Source organism: Coregonus clupeaformis, chromosome 18 (genome assembly GCF_020615455.1).
Source record: "Coregonus clupeaformis isolate EN_2021a chromosome 18, ASM2061545v1, whole genome shotgun sequence".
In the NCBI taxonomy this organism is placed as follows: domain Eukaryota; kingdom Metazoa; phylum Chordata; class Actinopteri; order Salmoniformes; family Salmonidae; genus Coregonus; species Coregonus clupeaformis.
Window position 1 is genome coordinate 28,874,754 of NC_059209.1, and position 26,475 is coordinate 28,901,228.

Sequence of the window (26,475 nt, forward strand, 5' to 3'; positions counted from 1 at the left end):
GTCATGTAGTGTACATGACAGGACTCAAATGCCCAAGCAGGGGGCTCTCCATTTGGCAGGAAAGACTTTAACTTGAACCTCAACATGCACCTGATAGTTACATTATTCCTAGGGGCTTTACACGATGTGGACCATGATAACATAAAGGCAAAGCCTAAACAGTCTTCACAGATAGATATACTGTAGTTACAGATACAGAGAGTCAGACATTAGTCCTAGCAGTGACTTGTAGACAAACATCTGTTGGCAGAGGCCACATGGGTGAGAGCCGAGGTAGCTGGGTTCCTTGCCACTGGTCCAGGCAGCTGGTCCCTGAGCAAAGCCAGCGAAGACTCTGATAGCCTAGGGAGGCTCAATGGAGATTAGGGCTGGGAATTGCCAGGGACCTCACGATGCTTAGGTGCCGATATGTATTGCGATTTGATGTTCCAAACATATTGCTCACCATATGTCTGCTGCAGAGGGGCAAGCGAGCCATGAAAACATTTGTGGAGATAGAGCTCAGATAGAACCTACCACCTCCTGGCTATCCAGGGATATTTTCAGTCTAATCCTGTTATGCTGCTTAGCTGTTGATACTATCAATGTCTGCTCCTGTTGACACATTACTATCTTAGCACTCAGATACTCTCTTTGACCGCATGCACATTTTGAAGTAGTATAGGTAGTTTGGTTTCTGTCAAATGACATTGATATTATGTTTATCAGAGCATGTTTTAAGTACCACTGTTTGCCTTGCCTTACAATGATTCATTTCTCACTGATGTTAAGAGGAGAAGTGTTGAGGTGTTTGTGCCACTTCAGCTGTTAGTTAAAACTGCAGATCTCTGGTTGTGCAAGAGTGCCCATTTCTATGAGTGCAGTTTTGTAGATCACATTATCCTAAAATCAACTCTAAAACTACCATTTTAGGGTGTTATTTTCCTGTTATTCTAAATGTTCACATTTTTTGAAATATTTCGAAAAAAATTTGAATAGTTACTTACTGTATATCTCTGGTTTGCCCATGTTTTCTTTGTGGTTTCTCCTTGGGACTTGGAATGTTACAGTAAGTCTCACATTCACTGAGAGATGTTGTAGCTTGTTCAGTGGTTTTGCCAACAGTACAGTGTTTCTGTCCATTCGACTTGCTGTTTTTCTGTGTATTCAATGTACATCTGTCTGTCTGCACTGTTTTCAGTCTAAGGACTGTCAGCTATTACCTGCATTTGGTAACAAAATAACCTGGAGTTCACTAAGGACATACAATTTGACCGAATCAAGGCAAAACTGAGAAAATGTGCTCAAAAAAGCTCTAAATGGGTTCATTTTGCAGGTTTTACCTGCAATTCCTTATTGCAGATCCTTAAAATATACTAAACAAAAATATAAACACAACATGTAAAGTGTTGGTTTCATGAGCTGAAATAAAAAATCGCAGACATTTTCCAATAGGCACAAAAGCTTATTTCTCTCAAATGTTGTGCACAAATTTGTTTACATCCCTGTGAGTGAGCATTTCTCCAGTGCCAAGATAATCTATCCACCTCACAGGTGTGACATATCAAGAAGCTGATTTAAACAGCATGATCATTACACAGGTACACCTTGTGCTGGGGACAATAAAAGGCCACTCACTCTAAAATGTGCAGTTTTGTCACACAACACAATGCCACAGATGTCTCAAGTTTTGAGGGAGCGTGCAATTGGCATGCTAACTGCAGGAATGTCGACCAGAGCTGTTGCCAGAGAACTGAATGTTAAATTCTCTACCATAAGCCGCCTCCAACGCCGATTTAGAGAATTTGGCAGTACGTCCAACCGACTTCACAACCCCAGACCACGTGTATGGCGTCAAGTGGTTGAGCGGTTTGCTGATGTCAACGTTGTGAACAGACTGCCCCATGGTGGTGGTGGGGTTATGGTATGTGCAGGTATAAGCTACAGACAACGAGCACAATTGCATTTTATCGATGGCAATTTGAATGCACATAAATACCATGACGAGATCTTGAGGCCCATTTTTTTTAAGGTATCTGTGACCAACAGATGCATATCTGTATTCCCAGTCATGTGAAATCCATAGATTAGGACCTAATGAATTTATTTCAATTGACTGATTTGCTCATATGAACTGTAACTCAGTGAAGTCAATGAAATTGTTGCGTTTATATTTTTGTTCAGTATAGATCGCTAACTATTTTTCACGAACAATTAAAGTTGAAGCATTCAAAGCATTGTTTCCTTTGATTTCTAATTGTCCCTCTGTCTTTCATTTTTTCCGTCCAGCCATTCAAGGCTTCTCTCCCACAAGGAAGATCAAGGACTTTGCGGAGGCACAGAGCCTGGACAAAGTCAACGAGAGGATGCCCCCACGCAAGGATGGCCAGCAGCCAGTCAACCCAAACGCCCCCAAGAACGGCACAGACTAGACCTGGAGAGAGAGACCCTCTCATCCCCACCAGCCCATGGCCCTGTCTCATACACCCAAACTGTCTTTCTGTCTCTCTAACTCACTCCCTCCTTCCCACATTCTCACGTAATCTCTCTCTTAATCTTTATTTTTCTCTCTGTCCCATTGAGAATCTGCCCTCAGCTGGCCTATACAGTTGGACAGGCACAGGACATGTGGGTAGAAAAGACAGCACAGCACTGGGAGAATGGTTTCAGCCACCAGCCCATGGCCCTGTCTCATACACCCAAACTGTCTTTCTGTCTCTCTAACTCACTCCCTCCTTCCCACATTCTCACGTAATCTCTCTCTTAATCTTTATTTTTCTCTCTGTCCCATTGAGAATCTGCCCTCAGCTGGCCTATACAGTTGGACAGGCACAGGACATGTGGGTAGAAAAGACAGCACAGCACTGGGAGAATGGTTTCAGTACAACATATAAAAAAAGAAACATATTTTATTTATTAAATTAATTATATTAGGTATATTATGTCATAGCTACAATTTAATGAAATCGTACATTTCTAAGATGTTTAAATGTATAAGCATACTGACCTTATAACAATGGTACAGTGAGGGAAAAAAGTATTTGATCCCCTGCTGATTTTGTCCGTTTGCCCACTGACAAAGACATGATCAGTCTATAATTTTAATGGTAGGTTTATTTGAACAGTGAGAGACAGAATAACAACAACAAAATCCAGATAAACGCATGTCAAAAATGTTATAAATTGATTTGCATTTTAATGAGGGAAATAAGTATTTGACCCCTCTGCAAAACATGACTTAGTACTTGGTGGCAAAACCCTTGTTGGCAATCACAGAGGTCAGACGTTTCTTGTAGTTGGCCACCAGGTTTGCACACATCTCAGGAGTGATTTTGTCCCACTCCTCTTTGCAGATCTTCTCCAAGTCATTAAGGTTTCGAGCCTGATGTTTGGCAACTCGAACCTTCAGCTCCCTCCACAGATTTTCTATGGGATTAAGGTCTGGAGACTGGCTAGGCCACTCCAGGACCTTAATGTGCCTCTTCTTGAGCCACTCCTTTGTTGCCTTGGCCGTGTGTTTTGGGTCATTGTCATGCTGGAATACCCATCCACGACCCATTTTCAATGCCCTGGCTGAGGGAAGGAGGTTCTCACCCAAGATTTGACGGTACATGGCCCTGTCCATCGTCCCTTTGATGCGGTGAAGTTGTCCTGTCCCCTTAGCAGAAAAACACCCCCAAAGCATAATGTTTCCACCTCCATATTTGACGGTGGGGATGGTGTTCTTGGGGTCATAGGCAGCATTCCTCCTCCTCCAAACACGGCGAGTTGAGTTGATGCCAAAGAGCTCGATTTTGGTCTCATCTGACCACAACACTTTCACCCAGTTCTCCTCTGAATCATTCAGATGTTCATTGGCAAACTTCAGACGGGCCTATATATGTGCTTTCTTGAGCAGGCGGACCTTGCGGGCGCTGCAGGATTTCAGTTCTTCACGGCGTAGTGTGTTACCAATTGTTTTCTTGGTGACTATGGTCCCAGCTGCCTTGAGATCATTGACAAGATCCTCCCGTGTAGTTCTGGGCTGATTCCTCACCGTTCTCATGATCATTGCAACTCCACGAGGTGAGATCTTGCATGGAGCCCCAGGCCGAGGGAGATTGACAGTTATTTTGTGTTTCTTCCATTTGCGAATAATTGCACCAACTGTTGTCACCTTCTCACCAAGCTGCTTGGCGATGGTCTTGTAGCCCAATCCAGCCACACTCCCTTTAAGAGTGTGCTCCTAATCTCAGCTCGTTACCTGTATAAAAGACACCTGGGAGCCAGAAATCTTTCTGATTGAGAGGGGGTCAAATACTTATTTCCCTCATTTAAAATGCAAATCAATTTATAACATATTTGACATTCATTTTTCTGGATTTTTTTGTTGTTATTCTGTCTCTCACTGTTCAAATAAACCTACCATTTAAAATTATAGACGGATCATTTCTTTGTCAGTGGGCAAACGGACAAAATCAGCAGGGGATCAAATACTTTTTTCCCTCACTGTAAATGTCAGAGCGAAAACCATAAAGACCATTTTGTAAATTTGAGTTGATGAATGAGGTAGCTATTGAAGGAGACCTTATTATCCGTTCTTAGTCAATTCAAGTTTTTCTATTATTTTATGTGTTTCGCAAGGGAAAATCGACAGTGTGTGCTCCTCATAAATTTATATTTAAATTATATTATGATGTGTATTAACTGGAGAGAAAATAGTTAAGGGAACTAGATTTGAGACGGCATTGCAGAATATTATTTTATACCTCCAGCAGAAGTTCAGTAAAAACACCTGCAACTTTTCTTTTTTTTGTCAAATTTCTTGGTTGAAACCTTGAACACTGAATGCTATTTAGAGCTGCTTTGGGTCAACGTGTTCCTCCTGTATTTTGAAGTTAGGGTAAACGGGGTTTAATCTTACAACCTTTAGTCAATCCTTGAGAAACTGCCCTGGGGCGGCAGGTAGCCTAGCTATTAAGAGCATTGGCCCAGTCACCGAAAGGTTGCTGGTTCGAATCCCCAAGCCGACTAAGTGAAAAATCTGTCTGTGCCATTGAGCAAGGCACTTAACCCTAATTGCTCCTGTAAGTTGCTCTGGGTAAGAGCATCTGCTAAATGACTCGAATGTAAATGTACATTTCCAAACTATATGTCAAATGGAAGAATTGATTCTAGCTTGCTACGATTATTGATGTGACGTATCTGTGGATGGTGGTTAGTTTCTCTGGTTTTATGTGTTCTGGATAGGGTTTTGACAGTTTGTTGCTTGCAGGCTGTCACCAACCAACAGTTTTACCAGTGTGTTTAACTGAAAGCAGCTGGGGGGGGTTATGTAATATATTTGGATCATCTTCTGCAAAACCAAAGTCTGATTCAAAAGGGATATAGGTGTACAGTATGTATTGGTTCATCTCCAAGAAGACTTGGTGGTGGTGGCGGCGCTCCCATTTGGGTTAGCTTTTCTGGGACATTGAGCTGAGGGAAAGAAGTCTTCATGGTACATGGTGAAGAAACATACTTACCAACCTAATATCAAGGAAGAACAACCAGTGTCCTCTTCTCAAGATGGAGGAGTAATCTTTCCCATGGAGCAGATGGGAAAGCAGCTCATATCGTCCCAAAATGAACTGAAACTCTGTGTTCATTATTTTATATTTTAGATAAGATTTCTATGTTATAATATTAATGACACTTAGTTTGATTTCATATTGCTCTCTGGTCATCACTACATAAAGGATGTTTTTTGGGTTTCTTGACAAAAGCTATGTCGGTGTCTCCATCTACTGTTGATTTGATGCATATGCGTTAGATGACTCCAGTGTGATGAGCGTAAGGGAAAGCTGGGCTCCAATCAAATGTTTTAGTTGCTAGCAGTTTGAGGCATGCTGTAGCCCGAAGAGTAGTAAATTGAGTCATTCTCAATGATGCTGTGAAGATTGATGTTTTGGAATTTCCTTTCTCTTTAGCAGCTCTCTTTATCATGTCTCCCACGGACTGACACAATTCTCAGTATCGGTGGTAGTGCAAAGCTGGGGAGCATACAGAGACTACATTGATCATGCAGTAAAAGAAAAGTAATGCCTGATGTTTCGTCTATGTTTAATTTGAGTGTCTGATTATTATGGTCTTGATCACCTCCATGGCAGGAATGAAGACTGGCTGCTTTTGTAACACCTGCTCCCAACCCTTTAAGGATTGACTTGATTCTTTAGGACTTGTGACTCAATGAACCGGTGCTTAGAGTTTTAGCCCTAGATTTTTGGGGGGCTAGAACTGCTTCTGACACTCCTCCCGTCACAGGTAGTTATTCTATTGTCTTCAATCATTTGAGAAAAGCATTAAGATTTGTTATTCTCATGTGAATTTTCCCTTTTATAATATATTATCTGGCTTTAAACGAGTTGCTTTTAATGTGCCATGCCACTTCCTAAACAAACACCAACACCTGTGTGTGACTGGTGGGGGAGAATGGCCATCAGAATGTCCTGCCCAGATGCTTATTTACAATAAAACATCTCTTTTACTGTATTGTGGGTTCAGAAAACGGTCAAAAGATGCTCCTTAAAAATCAAAGTTTTTTCCACATTCACAACCGCTTGAAATGTTGGTTTGGTGTGAAGTTAGCTAGGGCTTAGGGGGAGTAGAGGAGGGCTGTATTTCTGATCTCTTGTTAGTTTCTAAATATTTATCAGAATGTACAGAAGTATTTGTCATTCAAAAGTCTCTAGCTGTAAAAAGGATGAAAATAATCCTTTCGTCGAGTACAGTACTTGTCATGCGAGGCCATGAAATCTTGATCTATGTAGATGAATCACTTGAAAAATAAAATGTAAATACTAAGCGTTTCCCTGTCCTGGCTGTCTGGGTTTTTAGCTCTGCAGATTTGAGGATGGTATGCTAGATGCTTTCTCGCTTCAATTGCTCTTGTTACATTCTAGTCTCCCTTGATCTGAGTTATACTACATGTCGCTAATATATTTCTCTACATGTCAGGTTGAATGGGTGGATGCATGTCATTGGGTACTTCAGTGTTTAAATGTTGAGCCCTGAATGTTGTTTATAAATATCACAATTCTACATCAGCAGGACCGTCATGTCAAATGTAAATATATATTTTTTAATGCTTGAAATGTTAATCAGGTGGTACCTTTTGTACAATCAGAGAGAAGAAAATAGTGGAAACAGAATTGTTATAGAAAATGATGTTCCTCAAGTAATGGTATACTGTCATTACAGCCAGTCTGTGACTGAGAATAGTCTCAGTTTGTTATGCAGCATTTGGAGTGTTCTACGCTGTGCAAAGATGCATAAGTTAATGGTCTTGCTCACTGGACTTCTTCAATTTGAAGTCGAGGAAAACTTGAGTGCACATGTAATTGAATATTTTTGTTTACTTTAGTCTGCAATGTCTGTCCCCCTCAGTAATATTTACTATTGATAAAATTAATTTACTGTTGGCTTACAGTATTCAGCATATTTAGTAGTATAAAATCAATTGCATATTATATCACATACTGTGCACTCACTCCCTCAAATGGCAGTGACAAATCAGGTATAAAATTATATGGCTATTAAATACTAAAAAGTGCAATTTAAGACATCTGTTCCTCATAAAGAGGACTCCTCAGTCCATGGCTCATTTGTGACTGTACCGAGTTTGCCCAACCTGCAATCTGCACATCATTGGCACAAACGCAGTCATGGGGCTTCAGAGGTAGCCTGAGTGACAGTCTGTCTGTGCTATCATGCCAAACAATGAGCAATGGATTTGGCAAGAGCACTAAGAGATCTGGGACTGGGAGCAGGCTACTTCAGATGTGATGGAAGAGCAAACCTGTTTCTAGTCTAGGTATCTGTAAAATAAACCCAAAGAAGAGAGGTCTCAATGCGCTGGCTGCACTCAGCTCTGGCTGGCCTGGCAGTTGCAGCCCTGCATTTGAGGTCTTGGTAAGGTTTGTGATCCTCCTGTTTCCTCTCGATGGCGACATCAGACCCGTGGTGGTGGGGGCCGCAATGCCTGGAGGATAAATACAATTGTTTAATTTAAGCCAGGTAATAGGAATTTGATCCAAACATTAACATTTGATGAACCATCCCTTTAACTATTGTTGTCTAGATATTAGTCTCGGAAATCCCAGACCTAGGGAAACAGCACTAGAAACATCACCATTACCTGTCGTGCTGCCCTGAAGTCATAGACTGGGGCTCCTGATTGGCTAGCAGCAGGTGGGGGCGGAGCACCCTTTGGTCGCTTGGGCTGGAAATTGTAAAGCGATGCATTAGCTAACAGGCAACACAAAAAATTAAAATAAACCAATCCCTACATTGAAATGATACTGTATAAATTTAAAGGTATTTCACTGTTATTACCTGCTGTGGCATAGCGTTGTTTTGGCTGGGGATTATCAGTTTGTTATTGCGGTCGTTGGACACTGCACTGGTGTTCTGCTGAGTATTGTAGCTGGTGGATGAACAGACAGTGACGCTTTTTATTAGTTTAACCTTTTAGTTATCCAGGAAGTTCCATTAAGGTCGGAAGACCTCTCTTACAAGGGAGACCTGGCAATTGAGTAGATCTCAATTCATCAAAAGGATAATCTTGTTGCAGTGAATAGTGTATGTGTTTGGGCACTAAGCCTATGTATAAATGTTTATTTAAATGGTTTAGTATGAAAAATGTATGCACTCACTAACTGTAAGTAGCTCTGGATAAGAGCGTCTGCTAAATGACTAAATGTAAATGTAAGGTCCACCTAGTATACTCACCTAGGGAGAGTGGGGGACTGTTGTCTCTTCTTAAGGAACACAGCCACTGCCCCAGCAATAGCAGCCAGGAGCAGCAGAGTGACTGTCACTGCAATGGCAATCACTCCTTCTACAATCACACAGAGAGGAAGACTGTTATGGCAAGGTCTATGAGCTGAATACATGAAAGCACAGACCAAACCTATTGGCAACACTTTACATGAAGATGCTCAAATACCTGTGTAGTAACACTGTAACACTCTAGTAACATTGTATTGACATATAAAGTCTTATCCCTTTTATCCATTGAAACCATTTTTTTTATTTTTTTATTTAAAAAATCTGGATGTCTTTATGCACAGGACAGGGCCTACCTCTGGAGAGACCACTGAAGTTTTGATCCTTTGTATCACAGCCGGGAGGTAACCATCCTGGCTCACACTGGCACTCCATTTTGTGATTACACACCTGTAGTGGCACAACACAGAAACACACACATTATTATAAGGACATTTTCAATGGATTTTCTACAATTCTATTTTACGGGGAGGAGAAAAGTCCAGTCAGAGATGAGAGAGAACGTCCTCAAGTGGTGTGACCTGGAAAGATCTGCACCAAACCCAGTGAGATGGAGGACATTTGTCAATGGCTTATGCTCCTTATAAGAGCCAGAGACCAAGTAAGTCATCCCCAAGCTCACAAATACCAGAGACGGAGGCCGCTTGAAGCACTGTACTCACAGCATGTCCTTTACATCGTGCTGAGCAGTTGGTGACTTTAGGTCCGTAGGCTGTCTCAAGATCCACACATTCGTTCTGGCTGCACACCTTAGAATAGAAGACAGGGAAATGGGAATAAGGGTTAAGAGAAAATAACACTGTACACATTAAATCTGACATCTCATTTCATTTCCCCAAAACACAGCTAGAGGTACAGAAGCCTCGTGAAAAGCCAAAAAGTCACTATACCTTCCCATCATTACACTTGGTTCCAGTGTCCACCTGTCCAAGATCACTGTTGTAATCCTCGTAGAATGAGGCTTTGCAGTCAGAGAACATCACCATGCGACCGTAGTTGGGGTTGTCGTTGCCGTTCTTGCAGAAGAGTTTCCCACACTGCACATCTCTACAGAGGAGAACCACAGGGAAATCATATCAGTGACACACTGCTTCAAAAACGAACACTATAATCTGAGTAGGAAAAACTGTTTCTTAAAATAGCATGGTATTGCTTGTCGAGACTCACTGTCTCTGGCAGGGGATGTACTGGTCCTTTGAAGGCCGTCTACAGTAGGCGTAGTACAGTCCTCTGGTGTTCTGGTCATAGCAGTACATTCTGGCGTTTTCAGCAGCTGAGGAGGCGATAACACCCAATGTTACACAATGCCTTAGAGTAGTAGTGAAGTTACCGTTTGTGTCCTCTGTGTCCACAGTTATACTGTAAGGTTGCTGTGTGAGAATATGAACCAGAAGAGCTACCTACATCACCTAAACAGATGAAAGGTGCCTCAGTGATGATGAGACAGAAGGAAATGCTTTCACTTACACGGTCCATACATTTTCACACACTGGTCGTGGTGCTGTGGACACTGGCCATTGTTGCAGTAGCCCCGTCCTCCATCACAGGGAATCCCATTAACGGTGAAGACGTCCTCGGGACAGTCGGCTGATTTCCCTGTGCAGTACTCTGCCAAGTCACAGTCATCATGCTTCATTCTGCACACTCTGGACGAGGACAGGATCTGTGGAGAGAGTTGTTGTTGCCATGTTTAGTATCACTAGCTTGATAGTCTTCCCACAGCCGACTGCCATGAGTATGGCAACATAGTTTATTAGGTTGGTGAAAGAGGTGTCATGCTGCAACTTCACTCTGAATCTACTCTGTTTGCTGAAATAGAAGTCCTAAACTAGCCTGGCTGACATGCAGATCCACTTGGGACACAGCGAGCTGCTTTTGCCAGACTAGTTCTAAACAATAAGTATTCAAGACTATGGCATTTGTTCTAGTGTGATGATATGGAAAATATTCTCCTTCCAGTAATTCCTTTACTTTTTAAGTTTTGTAAAATGAAAGAATGAAAGTGAAATGTCTTGAATGTACTTATACATTTGAGTCAAACAATCTTTGACATAGTTATCCGTGTCTGCTGCATGTCCACAAGAAGGCTCTAGTATCAAAGGAACACAGAAGGAAGTAAAGAGCAGACAGAGGGAACATCTCAATTGCAAACTCCTTGTCTCTTTCTCAAAACACATTGTAGGAGAAGATCAGAGGGGAGGGACCTCTGGCTTTCTCATCCAATGGGTTTTTATTAAGAAGGAGATGAGGAGAGAGGAGTATGCAATTGAGATCCTCCCAGAGCAGAGGCATGGTTGAACTGTGGTCTGCTCTCACCTTACAGTCTTCACAGCACGCTCCTGCAGCACACTCTGAGCCCTTAGTCAGTGTGCAGCTGGTGGCATTACAGCATGGGTTTGTACACTCCTATAACAACATCAAACCATACATGTCATTATGATAATGATTTAAAGAGATCAGTATGTAAATACTGTATCTCAAAATAGTCAAGCCTCTGTGTATGTGTAGACTTGGACTAGATACTAAGCGGTTTCCCACTACATATTTACCCCTTAGTGTATTACACCACAGTAAGACATACTAAGTAAAACAAACATTGAACTGTAGTAGGCCGTCAAGAGAAACTGGAATTACAGGCATCTGAAGCAAACAAGACTTGACAAGAGAGGAGTGGTTCAGCAAGACAGGAACATAATAAGATTGTGTCTTATCAGCCTGACAAACAGGTCTGGACATATTGACTTGACTAAACTGCTCTGCTTAACTAAACTGCTCTGCTTAACTAAACTGCTCTGCTTAACTAACTCCAACTCTTACTGGAATGTAAACTGTGGATAATTATAATCAAAGCGTCTTATACCTGCTTACCATATAGGCATGGCTATCATACTATGCATGGACATGTACAGTTGAAGTCGGAAGTTTACATACACATTAGCCAAATACATTAACTCAGTTTTTCACAATTCCTGACATTTAATCCTAGTAAAAATTCCCTGTCTTAGGTCAGTTAGGATAACCACTTTATTTTAAGAATGTGAAATGTCAGAATAATAGTAGAGAGAATGATTTATTTCAGCTTTTATTTCTTTCATCACATTCCCAGTGGGTCAAAAGTTTACATACACTCAATTAGTATTTGGTAGCATTGCCTTTAAATTATTTAACTTGGGTCAAACATTTCGGGTAGCCTTCCACAAGCATCCCACAATAAGTTGGGTGAATTTTGGCCCATTCCTCCTGACAGAGCTGGTGTAACTGAGACAGGTTTGTAGGTCTCCTTGCTCGCACACGCTTTTTCAGTTCTGCCCACACATTTTCTATAGGATTGAGGTCAGGGCTTTGTGATGGCCACTCCAATACCTTGACTTTGTTGTCCTTAAGCCATTTTAACACAACTTTGGAAGTATGCTTGGGGTCATTGTCCATTTGGAAGACCCATTTGCGACCAAGCTTTAACGTCCTGACTGATGTCTTGAGATGTTGCTTCAATATCCTTCCTCATGATGCCATCTATTTTGTGAAGTGCACCAGTCCCTCCTGCAGCAAAGCACCCCGACAGCATGATGCTGCCACCCCCGTGCTTCACGGTTGGGATGGTGTTCTTTGGCTTGCAAGCACCCCCTTTCTCCTCCAAACATAACGATGGTCATTATGGCCAAACAGTTCTATTTTTGTTTCATCATACCAGAGGACATTTCTCCAAAAAGTACAATATTTGTCCCCATGTGCAGTTGCAAACCGTAGTCTGGCTTTTTTATGGCGGTTTTGGAGCAGTGGCTTCTTCCTTGCTGAGCGGCCTTTCAGGTTTTGCCGATATAGGACTTGTTCTACTGTGGATATAGATACATTTATACCTGTTTCCTCCAGCATCTTCACAAGGTCATTTGCTGTTGTTCTGGGATTGATTTGCACTTTTCGCACCAAAGTACATTCATCTCTAAGAGACAGAGCGCGTTTCCTTCCTGAGCGGTATGACGGCTGCGTGGTCCCATGATGTTCATACTTGCGTACTATTGTTTGTACAGATGAGCGTCGTACCTTCAGGCGTTTGGAAATTGATCCCAAGGATGAACCAGACTTGTGGAGGTCTACAATTTCTTTTCTGAGGTCTTGGCTGATTTCTTTTGATTTTCCCATGATGTCAAGCAAAGAGGCACTGAGTTTGAAGGTAGGCCTTGAAATACATCCACAGGTACACCTCCAATTGACTCAAATGATGTCAATTAGCCTATCAGAAGCTTTTAAAGCCATGACATAATTTTCTGGAATTGTCCAAGCTGTTTAAAGGCACAGTCAACTTAGTGTATGTAAACTTCTGACCCACTGGAATTGTGATACAGTGAATTATAAGTGAAATAGTCTGTCTGTAAACAATTGTTGGAAAAATTACATAGGTTTTTCTGAGGTGGGCGGTGGAGGAGATATATCAGTGATCGGGCAAGGTCTGTGCTTGTCATGTACATTCCTTATGTTTGCCCCTAGCCAAGGAAAGCAGGCAAGACCAGACAAAGCGTCAAACTTATTCCCAGAAATGTTTGTCTTTATCTGTCCTGTTGAAAAATAAATGTACTCTACATTTGATCAGATGCGGTCATAGATTAATGTTAACATTTTAGTAAAAGCTAGCTTTGATTAAAAAAAATTATATATATTTTGTAATCACTTGACATCCTTGTATTAACTCCATGAGAACCAAAATACTTTTATATGATTTGACCGGTGCATTGTTGATCTAGGATAATGAGAGAAAATATACAAAAAGGTGGTGTAAGGAATGTAAATGAAAGGTGCATTCACCTCCAGTGAGCCACAATCACACTGCTCTCCTTTCTCCTGGAAGCCATTGCCACACACTGGGGTCGATTCCACATTCCGGTAGTCTGGCTTGTCCAGCAGGCACTCAGGGTTACGATTATTCAGGAACTGGTCGTAGTTTACACTACTGCAGCTACTGAATGACTTTGGGATATCCCAGCTGAAAGAAACACTTTAGTTAGCCAAATAGGCTACGTTTTCATATAATATAACCACAGTAACACACCACTTTGCTATTGCTACATAGTCTCATGAGCTATGTTCCATGTCAATGTTTTTGCAATATGGCTGCTCTGTGTGTGTTACGGGCTGAGAACAATGCCTGTAAGTGTTCTTTAATACAGGTTCCCTCTTCCTTGTAAAACACAATCAATCAGATGGTTTATCATTGACACCATTCAAATCTAGTCACAAGATTATATCTCAAAACTTAAACCAGTCCTTACCTGAGGGCCCCAGCCATTATACAGCTATTCCCAGAACAAGCACAGGCACTGGAGTCATCGTGGTTCATGCCCAGGTTGTGGCCCATCTCGTGGGCTAATGTCGCCCCTACGGCAATGGCCCTGGGGTTATGATCCTGTAGTAAAACACATAGTTAACATTCAGTAAACCTGAATGTGTTGGACCATATTTATTTTGTAAAAGAGATTTTATATCAGTGAAACTGATCTGGATGCATAAGTTAGAGATTACATTGATATAGAATATGAGTTACTGTTCCACTGTATTAAAATGCACCTCATGCAAATAATGTACTATTACCACACTCAAATAATTACCTGCACCACCCCAGCTGAATGACCTGAACATAGAGTCCCAATGAAGGCCAGACCCACCGTCGATCCCTCAAAGTCAATGCCACTGAAACACAGGGAACAAGAAACATATCAACCCCACATACGTATACATGTCAAGTACCCATACTTGTCAAATACCCATGTTATGAATTCTTAAATATGGGTCTATCAAGAATAACAACGTTCCAGACCAAGCAATAAGGCCAGAGGAGGTGTGGTATATGGCCAATATACCACGGCTAAGGGCTGTTATGCACAAAGCAACGCAGAGTTAGATGATTAAGTGTGCATTGTGGCCCACATTAAGGTGTGTTTGTCCAGGCCTACCTGATGAGCCTTGTGTTGGGGCCTAACTAATGAGGTGTGTGTTGGGCTCTACCTGATGAAGTGTGCGTTGGGGCCTTCCTGATAAATTGTGTACGTCGTGGCCTACCTGATGAGGTGTGCGTTGTCATGGTGCTTGGTGTTGGCCAGGTCGCTGTTCCTCCATTTGGTAAAGGCATCCAGGGTGGCACCAGCAGGGGCAGTCACTGATATCTTATCGCTGTCTGACCACACCTCCAGACCAACCAAGGCAATGAAGGTGTTGAGGGGCTTGTATACCTGCAGGCAGATTAATTGCATGGTGAGGTGAGACTCTCCCCATTAAAACAATTAGGGGTAGATTACCCGGACACAGATTAAACATAGTCCTGGACTAAAACAAATGTAGATAGATTCTCCGTTGAGTTTACTTTTTTGTCCTTTTTGTCTAGGCTTAATCTGTGTCCTGGAAACCGGCCCTAGCAGTTCATTGGAAAACAATTAACTCCTACAGTCCCACCATGACGCCTGCATGTTTTGGAGTTCTAACCCCTTTAAAACGCTGTATTTGAGCTACAGACTTCTGGGTTGTACGATTGGATTCGTCTATTTCTTCTGCAACCAATTAGTCAGGGTGATTAACGGGGGCTGAGCTAGAGTGGTGTTTGTAAAACAAGGGGGTGGGGCCCGGGTACGAATATTATACCTTTTTTAAACATTTTGTCAAAAATAAAAGTGTTTTTATCAATTTGAGTTTAACCACAATATTTGTTGCATTATTTGTTCTGTCGTTTCTGGAGGATTAAATTGAAATTGCAACCAACTTTCTATGGCTTGTTTTAGAAATAGTGATATTTGGGAGATTATTTCCTTTTCAAATAACTGAAAGTGAGAGGTTGTAATCTGAATAAAGGGAAAAAGGCCATTCTTGAACATTGGGTGAGACAATCTTACTAATTTGCTAGAGAACCAGTTCGGATTTAAGTATAACTTTTGTATGACTGAAGCTTTTAGTGATAGGTCTAATGCTTTAATATTTAATAATTTCTGTCATCCGAATTCATATTCATTATATAAATACAGTGAGGGAAAAAAGTATTTGATCCCCTGCTGATTTTGTACATTTGCCCACTGACAAAGACATGATCAGTCTATGACAAAGACATGATCAGTCTATCATTTTAATGGTAGGTTTATTTGAACAGTGAGAGACAGAATAACAACAAAAAAATCCAGAAAAACGCATGTCAAAAATGTTATAAATTGATTTGCATTTTAATGAGGGAATAAAGTATTTGACCCCTTTGCAAAACATGACTTAGTACTTGGTGGCAAAACCCTTGTTGGCAATCACAGAGGTCAGACGTTTCTTGTAGTTGGCCACCAGGTTTGCACACATCTCAGGAGGGATTTTGTTCCACTCCTCTTTGCAGATCTTCTCCAAGTCATTAAGGTTTCGAGGCTGACGTTTGGCAACTCGAACCTTCAGCTCCCTCCACAGATTTTCTATGGGATTAAGATCTGGAGACTGGCTAGGCCACTCCAGGACCTTAATGTGCTTCTTCTTGAGCCACTCCTTTGTTGCCTTGGCCGTGTGTTTTGGGTCATTGTCATGCTGGAATACACATCCACGACCCATTTTCAATGCCCTGGCTGAGGGAAGGAGGTTCTCACCCAAGATTTGACGGTACATGGCCCCGTCCATCGTCCCTTTGATGCGGTGAAGTTGTCCTGTCCCCTTAGCAGAAAAATACCCCCAAAGCATAATGTTTCCACCTCCATGTTTGACGGTGGGGATGGTGTTCTTTGGCTCATAGGCAGCATTCCTCCTCCTCCAAACACGGCGAGTTGAGTTGATGCCAAAGAGCTCGATTTTGGTCTCATCTGACCACAACACTTTCACCCAGTTTACATTTACATTTATTTATTTATTATAGACCCAGTTCTCCTCTGAATCATTCAGATGTTCATTGGCAAACTTAAGACGGGCCTGTATATGTGCTTTCTTGAGCAGGGGGACCTTGCGGGTGCTGCAGGATTTCAGTCCTTCACGCCGTAGTGTGTTACCAATTGTTTTCTTGGTGACTATGGTCCCAGCTGCCTTGAGATCATTGACAAGATCCTCCCGTGTAGTTCTGAGCTGATTCCTCACCGTTCTCAAGATCAATGCAACTCCACGAGGTGAAATCTTGCATGGAGCCCCAGGCCGAGGGAGATTGACAGTTATTTTGTGTTTCTTCCATTTGCGAATAATCGCACCAACTGTTTTCACCTTCTCACCAAGCTGTCTTGTAGCCCATTCCAGCCTTGTGTAGGTCTACAATATTGTACCTGACATCCTTGGAGAGCTCTTTGGTCTTGGCCATGGTGGAGAGTTTGGAATCTGATTGATTGATTGCTTCTGTGGACAGGTGTCTTTTATACAGGTAACAAACTGAGATTAGGAGCACTCCCTTTAAGAGTGTGCTCCTAATTTCAGCTCGTTACCTGTATAAAAGATACCTGGGAGACAGAAATCTTTCTGATTGAGAGGGGGTCAAATACTGATTTCCCTCATTAAAATGCAAATCAATTTATAACATTTTTGACATGCGTTTTTCTGGATTTTTTTGTGTTGTTATTCTGTCTCTCACTGTTCAAATAAACCTACCATTAAAATTATAGACTGATCATTTCTTTGTCAGTGGGCAAACGTACAAAATCAGCAGGGGATCAAATACTTTTTTCCCTCACTGTAAGCCCGTTTAATGTTGTCTAGTTGGATATTAATTTCCCACTGAGCAAACAATTTCTATACTTACAACATTTATATAAATTCATTTTTATCAGGTGTTTGCTTTGGCTGACCTTTTTATTTATTTTTGACAATAAAACTCATGAATGCAACTGTTTTTGTATTCTACTTGTAGCCCTGGTTGTCCTGAAAAGAAAATGGTTAAACACTTAATTGTGAAGCTAAATATAAGGGCTGGACATGCAGATAAATGAAGGTCAGATAAATAAAAAGGCGTTTTTACTGGGGTCTCATGACTGATAGGGATAAAATATAGTGAGATTTCAGTTGAATGACATCATAAGGCAGTGAAGAAAACGTACTGTACAAGCACAGGCAGAAGACAAAAAGGTGAGATTTTCTTTTTACATGGAGGTGTTGGTGGTATTGGGTTACCGGACAGCAGGGTGCTTTTAGCTATTCGGGTCTATTTACATACACTAGTTTTGCTTTCAATTGTATTGGGTTGCACAAAAACAGTCCATGGGAAGCCAGAAGTTAAATACAATTCCATTTCAACTTACTGTGCCGGTGGGCAGGACTAAAGGATTGTATTATTAAACAGACTATCCAAACGTGGATCTGTTGTAGACCCATTTTCTCTCTACTTACCTCGGAGAGCTAACATTAATGACATGCATGTCAATCTCTCCTGGCTCAGAGTGGAAGAGAGATTGACTTCATCACTGCTTGTTTTTGTAAGAGGTGTCGACAAGCTGAATGTACCGAGCTGTCTGTCTGTTGGACACCCATGCATACCCCACAAGACATGCCACCAGAGGTCTCTTCACAGTCCCCAAGTCCAGAACAGACTATGGGAGGCGCACAGTACTACATAGAGCCAAGACTACATGGAACTCTATTCCACATCAGGTAACTGATGCAAGCAGTAGAATCAGATTTAAAAAAACAGGTAAAAATACACCTTATGGAATAATGGGGACTGTGAAGAGACACACACAATGGTATAGACACATGCATACACACACATTGTGATATTGTTGTATGGTGGTATTAAACCTTTTGTATTGTAGATAGGTAGTGGTGTAATAATGTCATATGTTTTAATATGTTTGGACCCCAGGAAGAGTAGCTGCTGCCTTGGCAGGAACTAATGGGGATCCATAATAAATACAAATACAAATACAAATGTTTTTGGACCGCAGGAAGAGTAGCTGCTGCCTTGGCAGGAATACAAATACAAATAGTAGTAGAAGAAAATGGACTTCTTCAAAATGGAGATTGCCTCAATGGCGCTGCCCGTCCTGTCACAGACGCCATAATGGGACAGATACAAAGATACAAAAATGGGGATCCCTAATAAATACAAATACAAATTCAAATGTCAAAATAAAAGTCCTGCACGTGTGCCATATGGGGAATAAAATTAAAAACTTGTGTGGGACTTTTATTTTGACATTTGAATTTGTCTCAAATTCCCCCCATCATAATGACCAACCTTCCTGAGCTGTTCCCACCGGCACAGTGAGTTGGAATGGAATTGTATTTAACTTCTGGCTTCCCATGGACTGTATTTGTGCAACCCAATACAATTGAAAGCATCTCTAGTGTATGTAAATACACCTGCGTTGCTAAAAGCACCTACTGTAGGTCCTGTTGCGGATCTTATAGGGGATTTACTGCAGTTTGCTAATACTACCCCCTTGCAGTTATTGACTCACCATGTTGACAAAGTTGACCACTTCAAACATCCTCTTACGCAGCTCTACGAAGTTACTCTTCATGTTCTTGTACTGAAACAGCATCATGTTTTAGTGTGCTCACAAGAGAACAGCGGACATCCTGTTTCTCAATGCATTACTCACTACTGACTCATTAGATACTGTATACTGAACAAAAATATAAACGCAACATGCAACAATTTCTAAGATTTTACTGAGTTACAGTTCATCTAAGGAAATCAGTCAATTGAAATTGTCACGAACGTTGAGAGACGGGTCAGACCAAGGCGCAGTGCGTGGAATGCATACATGTTTATTAACGAATAAACACTCACAACAACGTGAAGCTCAACACAGGCTAAACACAAACAAGCCAAACTAGAGTCATTTCTATGTTGGCCGGTGTGGTTCCCAATCAGAGGCAGCTGTCGCTCGTTCTCTGATTGGGGGCCATACTTAGGCAGCCTATTGGCACTAGTGGGTTGTGGGATCTTGTTCCGTTGTGAGGTATGTTGTTTGTGTACCTTGGACTTCACGTTTTGTTTAGGTTGTTGTTTTGTCGTTGTTTATTCGTTTCAAATAAACATGTATGCATATCACGCTGCGCCTTGGTCTGACCCGTCGATGAACGAACGTGACAATTGTGTTGATTCTGGTAAAGGTGGGACTTGTGTTTCTGGCGTATTTGTCTGCAAGTTCTTACCTCACGGTTGTCTGCAACGAGGATGAGCTCAACATACTTTTGCTGTTGAAGTAGAGATGGACCCTAATAAACAGGAAATCATTGTGGTTATATATATGGTTACATTTGATCATCATTGAAAAGGAAAAGGTGCAACACTCGCTCACCATTAAAAACTCAATGTTTTATTCAAGCAAAGTTAAAAAGGTTGACCTTTCAGCCATCTATGGCCTTCATCAGAACACCTCATTTCCTGTTAGGGAAATGTTCTGCTATTTCTGTTTGATGTCAGATACCACATCAGACTATATTTATTGGGGCATTTCAAATATATTAATAGATTGTATGTCTTACTGAGGCTCGAGAGCGGCTCCTGCTAGTTATGGGAGGGTAGTCTGCATTCCAGCTAGTGTTGGTGACTCCACACACCATAGGCTTGGAGCTCTGGTCCTCATATTTCATCACTGCGTGATCGCCATCATCCCCCCCTGACAGGGGCTCAATCAGGTACCTTTGGGCAGCTGTTCTGAAATATCCCCTAATATAAAAACATATAATAGACATTACACAACTGATTTGGGGTAGTGTTTCACTGTGGACTTACACTCCCGTTCAAAAGTTTGGGGTCACTTAGAAATGTCCTTGTTTTCGAAAGAAAAGCAAATTATTTGTCAATTAAAATAAAAAATAATCAAATTGTTCAGAAATACAGTGTAGACATTGTTAATGTTGTAAATGGCTATTGTAGCTGGAAACAGCAAATTTTTAATGGAATATCTACATAGGCGTACAGAGGCCCATTATCAGCAACCATCAGTCCTGTGTTCCAATGACACGTTGTGTTTGCTAATCCAAGTTTATCGTTTTAAAAGGCTAATTGATCATTAGAAAACCCTTTTGCAATTATGTTAGCACAGCTGAAATCTGTTGTGCTGATTAAAGAAGCAATAAAACTGGCCTTCTTGAGACTAGTTGAGTATCTGGAGCATCAGCAATTGTGGATTCGATTACAGGCTCAAAATGACCGGGATGCTGACCTTCTAGGCAGAGTTGCAAAGAAAAGGCCATATCTCAGAATGGCCAATAAAAAGAAAAGATTAAGATTGGCAGTCTGAGATATGGCTTTTTCTTTGCAGCTCTGCCTAGAAGGTCAGCATCCCGGAGTCGCCTCTTCACTGTTGACGTTAACAATGTCTACACTGTATTTCTGATCAATTTTATCTTATTTTAATGGACAAAAAAATTGCTTTTCTTTCGAAAACAAGGACATTTCTAAGTGACCCCAAACTTTTGAACGGTAGTGTATATGCTGTAGAAATGTGGGGCTGCCTACCTGAGTCCATCGCAGGTGCTCATGCTAACCGTTGACTCACTGTCATTCACAATAGTGCCGTGGTAGTAGCAGTGGTCCTGGAGAAAATAATGAATTAAAAGGTTAAAGGTCCTTCTAATCAAGACACTTCTACACAGCCTTTGGCTACCTATCAACGGTTTGTCATAATCCCTTACCACATCCTGAGGCGTGGAGGTGACTGGTGTGCCATCCTCAGTGTAGTAAGTCTCACTATAGTCTTTGGTGAGTAATTCGCTGAGGGAACAAAAATAAAGTTATTCATTACATTATATCCTCAGACACCTATATATTCAACGGAATTCATGCTGTAATTCCATTAATGACGTTTGACAATGATGCAGTGTGTGGTTATAAAGGGGAAGTGAACATTACACTGTGGTAAGACGGTTCTCTACATACGGACCTTTCTTGTTAAGGGGAATGAAGAAGCATGTGACCTGTCTACTGATGTTGTGTGAGAGGTTAACATTTTGGAGAAAGAGATTGAAAGAGGCTTTTGTCAGAGTACATACCTATTCTTCTCCAGATGCATCTCAATGTCTTTCCCACTCACTCTCATTGCATACTTCATAGTTTCGGGCCTGGATGACTGATGGAGAGAATTAGGTCACACTTTATATGGATAGTCTACTCTACTATCAACAAATTATCTGTGGATAAGCAACAGCTTGCTACGTTTAGGGCTAGGGTTAGGGTAAGGGTTAAGTTTAAGGTTAGGGTTAGTAGATAGGTAGTTGAAATGTTACTTATAGACTGTAGATACTTTGTGGAGCATCTACAGATGGACTATCCAAATAAAGTGTTACAGAGAATTAGAATTAGTTGATACCATAGATGCAGTATAATATCTCCTCACTACATTAACATGGTCGGTCTTCCACCACTTTATTACAAGCAGTAAACACAATTGTTAACAAATAATATTTTGGCATTGGTGTTTATAGAGTATTACACAGCAAAACAGCTCCAGTGCAGGGAGGAATAACAGGAGAAGACTTACTTGTGTTTCTCTTTTCTGCAGAGAATGTAACCTGATGGGTCGGACCACCTCATAGTCTCTTATTCCTTCAAGAGGACCATGACTCACTGTGGGGCGATAGAGAGAGAGATGGAGTGGTAGAGAGATGAGAGAGAATTCAAGAATGGACCATCTTTGTCTATCCCCATACTGATCCTATCTATTCTAAACTTAATAACCTGGAGAGGATGATGTTAACCTGCTTGTCTCCAGGCATTGACTGGTCCAATGGTAAGGAACAGTCAGGTGGCAGCATAGCAGTGAACTGCAGCGGCACAATCCCGGCTCTACTTATATAAATTACTCTATTGAAATTCCTGGTCTCCTGAACATTGAATTTTGATCCTCTGGTTGTTCATCAACTTCCAGCCCCTTCATCCCCTCAGTCCCTTGTGCAGCCAACCCTGTAATTATAGGTAATGGGTTATTCCATTGTTTGTGTCTGCCAAACCATGACAAATTAATGTATGGTGCGTACACTAACAACATAGTTGGACCTTTGGCAGAGCTATGGCAACTATCTTGTAATGAAAGCTTCTGTTGACTTAGCCCTATCTGTTAATAAGAGAAGTCTTTGTGCAGAACTTTAATGCATTTTATTAATGTTTACACATTGTCTCTTCAAACTACAGTATGAATACCTCAGATACAGTGAGGGAAAAAAGTATTTGATCCCCTGCTGATTTTGTACGCTTGCCCACTGACAAAGACATGATCAGTCTATCATTTTAATGGTATGTTTATTTGAACAGTGAGAGACAGAATAACAACAAAAAAATCCAGAAAAACGCATGTCAAAAATGTTATAAATTGATTTCCATTTTAATGAGGGAAATAAGTATTTGACCCCTCTGCAAAACAAGCCTTAGTACTTGGTGGCAAAACCCTTGTTGGCAATCACAGAGGTCAGACATTTCTTATAGTTGGCCACCAGGTTTGCACACATCTCAGGAGGGATTTTGTTCCACTCCTCTTTGCAGATCTTCTCCAAGTCATTAAGGTTTCGAGGCTGACGTTTGGCAACTCGAACGTTCAGCTCCCTCCACAGATTTTCTATGGGATTAAGATCTGGAGACTGGCTAGGCCACTCCAGGACCTTAATGTGCTTCTTCTTGAGCCACTCCTTTGTTGCCTTGGCCGTGTGTTTTGGGTCATTGTCATGCTGGAATACACATCCACGACCCATTTTCAATGCCCTGGCTGAGGGAAGGAGGTTCTCACCCAAGATTTGACGGTACATGGCCCCGTCCATCGTCCCTTTGATGCGGTGAAGTTGTCCTGTCCCCTTAGCAGAAAAACACCCCCAAAGCATAATGTTTCCACCTCCATGTTTGACGGTGGGGATGGTGTTCTTTGGCTCATAGGCAGCATTCCTCCTCCTCCAAACACGGCGAGTTGAGTTGATGCCAAAGAGCTCCATTTTGGTCTCATCTGACCACAACACTTTCACCCAGTTCTCCTCTGAATCATTCAGATGTTCATTGGCAAACTTCAGACGGCCCTGTATATGTGCTTTCTTGAGCTGGGGGACCTTGCGGGCGCTGCAGGATTTTAGTCCTTCACGGCGTAGTGTGTTACCAATTGTTTTCTTGATGACTATGGTCCCAGCTGCCTTGAGATCATTGACAAGTTCCTCCCATGTAGTTCTGGGCTGATTTCTCACCGTTCTCATGATCATTGCACGAGGTGAGATCTTGCATGGAGCCCCAGGCAGAGGGAGATTGACAGTTCTTTTGTGTTTCTTCCATTTGCGAATAATCGCACCAACTGTTGTCACCTTCTCACCAAGCTGCTTGGCGATGGTCTTGTAGCCCATTCCAGCCTTGTGTAGGTCTACAATCTTGTCCCTGACATCCTTGGAGAGCTCTTTGGTCTTGGCCATGGTGGAGAGTTTGGAATCTGATTGATTGATTGCTTCTGTGGACAGGTGTTTTTTATACAGGTAACAAGCTGAGATTAGGAGCACTCCCTTTAAGAGTGTGCTCCTAATTTCAGCTCGTTACCTGTATAAAAGACACCTGGGAGCCAGAAATCTTTCTGATTGAGAGGGGGTCAAATACTTATTTCCCTCATTAAAATGCAAATCAATTTATAACATTTTTTACATGCGTTTTTCCGGATTTTTTTGTTGTTATTCTGTCTCTCACTGTTCAAATAAACCTACCATTAAAATTATAGACTGATCATTTCTTTGTCAGTGGGCAAACGTACAAAATCAGCAGGGGATCAAATACTTTTTTCCCTCACTGTACACAATGCACACAGGCTGTTTGACCCTTGCATACGATAGACTGCGATAGACTAGCATCCTGTCCAGGGGGTGTACTTGTACATCACGCTGCCTCACTCTACAGAAACAGGACATAGGCTCCTGCTCCTATGAGCCGTTCCAGCAATAATGATACTAGGTGCTGTTTTGTTAGTGTATGTCAAGGGCTGACACAAATGGATAAAGATGCTTTGTTATCCTGCTGCACTTTCTTGTTCTCTGTCAGGCCTGTTTGATTTGTACTTGACCATGGCCCATTGAAGTACATATCCACTGCTTTGTGATTGGGCCACAGAGGAACATTGGGAATTATGTCATTTTATTGGTCATTTCGTTTTCCAGACACTTCCACCTTTGCGCAATAGCCGGGGGATTAGGTTATTATATAGGTAAACGTATGGGTATTTTCATGTGAATTTACATGATTTGCTGGCTTTTACATTTTATTTTTTACAACGAACTGTTCACATTAAAACAAACAAGACTGAGCAAATGAGGCAATCTCAAGCCACTGATTGGAAGAGCAAAGGTTTTGACATATTGGCCATGCCCACGACAATCAGGGTGAATTTACCAGATAATGCAATAATCTCTGTTGTCATTCTATCCATTCCTGGGATTTATTCATTACGTAAACTGTTTACCGTTTGCGAACCAAACGGAAACAAACAGAGCAATATGATAGTGTCTATTGGACAAATTCAGGTAGGTCCCTCCCCGTTTTGGTTCTGGTTGCTTTTATTTAAGAAACGTTTTGCAACAAAATCGGCTTAATGAATACACCCTACGTGTGTCAATACTTACTAACATTACTAAATTACAATGATGTTTCCCAATAGTTGTTGTGAAAATGAGACTAAGTTAAGGTTTTATCACTGTGTGTATTTACAGGGGCTTACAGGTAGTACCTGCCTGACTCACCTCACCTGATCAGGTAAGGAGAAAGAGAGAGAGAGAGAACTGAGGAATGTGGCATTGTTGTGGTACAAAGTCCAGTTTCAGCTACACAATTTCACAAAAAGTACTCTTTACGTCTGTTATCTGTCCATATTCATTGACCGTAATTACTACTGTAATTACTACTGTAACTATTCAACTATGTAGAACTGATAGCATAATAGCACTGTCTAGTGTTCTGTCATTGCCACATGTTTTCATCATGGCTTTCTGTATTTCCAGAAGCCGTGATAGAAACAAATGGATGAAAAGTATAAGTTGTTTTGACTGAAATATACACTGAGTGTACAAAACATTAGGAATATTGAGTTGCACCCCCTTTTGCCCTCAGAACAGCCTCTTTAACCTGTCTCCTCCCCTTCATCTACACTGATTGAAGTGGATTTAACAAGTGACATCAATAAAGGATCATAGCTTTCAACTGGATTCACCTGGTCAGTCTATGTCATGGAAAGACCAGGTGTTCCTAATGTTTTGTACACTCAGTATACATTGGCTGCTATTTCAGTTTCTGTTACTAAACAAAGCCATGGGGAGATCTGAAAGATCACATAGACTTCCATTTTAATCAAAACATTATTTCACTCCCTCAGAAAAACATATACAGAAGAGATATTCTTTGCCCCTCTTCAAATATTTTTGCTTCAGTATTAAACAACTCATATCATATTTATTCCCCACTTTAGAAATCCTTTCAATCATACTTGTACAAATGTTTTACTTTCTCCCTTGAGAATATCTACACACTCACTGTAGTAGTCTGAATAAAGTGCCCTGAGAATATGGCTGACTGTGGTTTAGTTAACCTGTCATTGTATTGTGTGCAGATGGGTATGTCCAATGACTTACCTGAGAGATTGAGTGAGGCAGTTAGTGTAAAGATCCACAATATATGTTTATGTGCCATTGTCGATGTGCAGACAGCTACTGAAACAGAAGAGAGTGACTGAGGGGCTTTATGGGTCACATGGCTGTATGCTCATGTCATGTTACCTACCGTTCATAGGCCACACCTTATTGGGCAGCCCCAACCTG

At 41.4% G+C, this 26,475-nt stretch overlaps 2 protein-coding genes across 6 annotated transcripts in view; one reads left to right on the forward strand and one right to left on the reverse strand.

Annotated features, from left to right (window-relative positions):
- Nucleotides 1-3,057, forward strand: part of LOC121530670 (serine/threonine-protein phosphatase 2B catalytic subunit gamma isoform) — a 40,458-nt gene extending 37,401 nt beyond the window's left edge. For 4 of the 5 annotated variants that reach the window (XM_041835805.1, XM_041835808.1, XM_041835806.1 and 1 more), the window contains one exon: nt 2,269-3,057. In XM_041835805.1, coding sequence (XP_041691739.1) covers nt 2,269-2,411 — 143 coding nt within the window. In that variant the 3' untranslated portion in view covers nt 2,412-3,057. The remainder of the gene's footprint in view (nt 1-2,268) is intronic. The other variant, XM_041835807.1, reaches the window with a different exon arrangement.
- Nucleotides 3,058-7,057: 4,000 nt separating this feature from the next.
- Nucleotides 7,058-26,368, reverse strand: LOC121530671 (zinc metalloproteinase-disintegrin-like batroxstatin-3). The gene is made up of 22 exons (XM_041835810.1): nt 26,290-26,368; nt 22,197-22,282; nt 21,709-21,785; nt 21,352-21,430; nt 21,176-21,252; nt 20,197-20,380; nt 19,864-19,926; nt 19,161-19,232; nt 14,836-15,005; nt 14,385-14,466; nt 14,049-14,182; nt 13,585-13,762; nt 11,101-11,190; nt 10,252-10,447; nt 9,952-10,057; nt 9,675-9,831; nt 9,447-9,533; nt 9,081-9,174; nt 8,728-8,836; nt 8,332-8,422; nt 8,135-8,218; nt 7,058-7,978 (listed from the first exon to the last, which is right to left on the reverse strand). Exons 1-22 carry the CDS (start codon nt 26,345-26,347, stop codon nt 7,949-7,951), a joined length of 2,304 nt encoding a protein of 767 aa, XP_041691744.1. The 5' UTR covers nt 26,348-26,368; the 3' UTR covers nt 7,058-7,948.
- Between the last annotated feature and the right edge of the window lie 107 nt (nt 26,369-26,475).

Excerpts from the sequence above, each read along its gene's own strand:
- LOC121530671 (XM_041835810.1), bottom strand. The coding sequence starts at position 26,347 with ATGGCACATAAACATATATTGTGGATCTTTACACTAACTGCCTCACTC. Across the intron at positions 19,233-19,863 it reads TCGTTGCAGACAACCGTGAG|TACAAGAACATGAAGAGTAA; the intron begins GTAAGAACTTGC and ends ATGCTGTTTCAG. Across the intron at positions 11,191-13,584 it reads GTGATTGTGGCTCACTGGAG|GAGTGTACAAACCCATGCTG; the intron begins GTGAATGCACCT and ends ATGTTGTTATAG.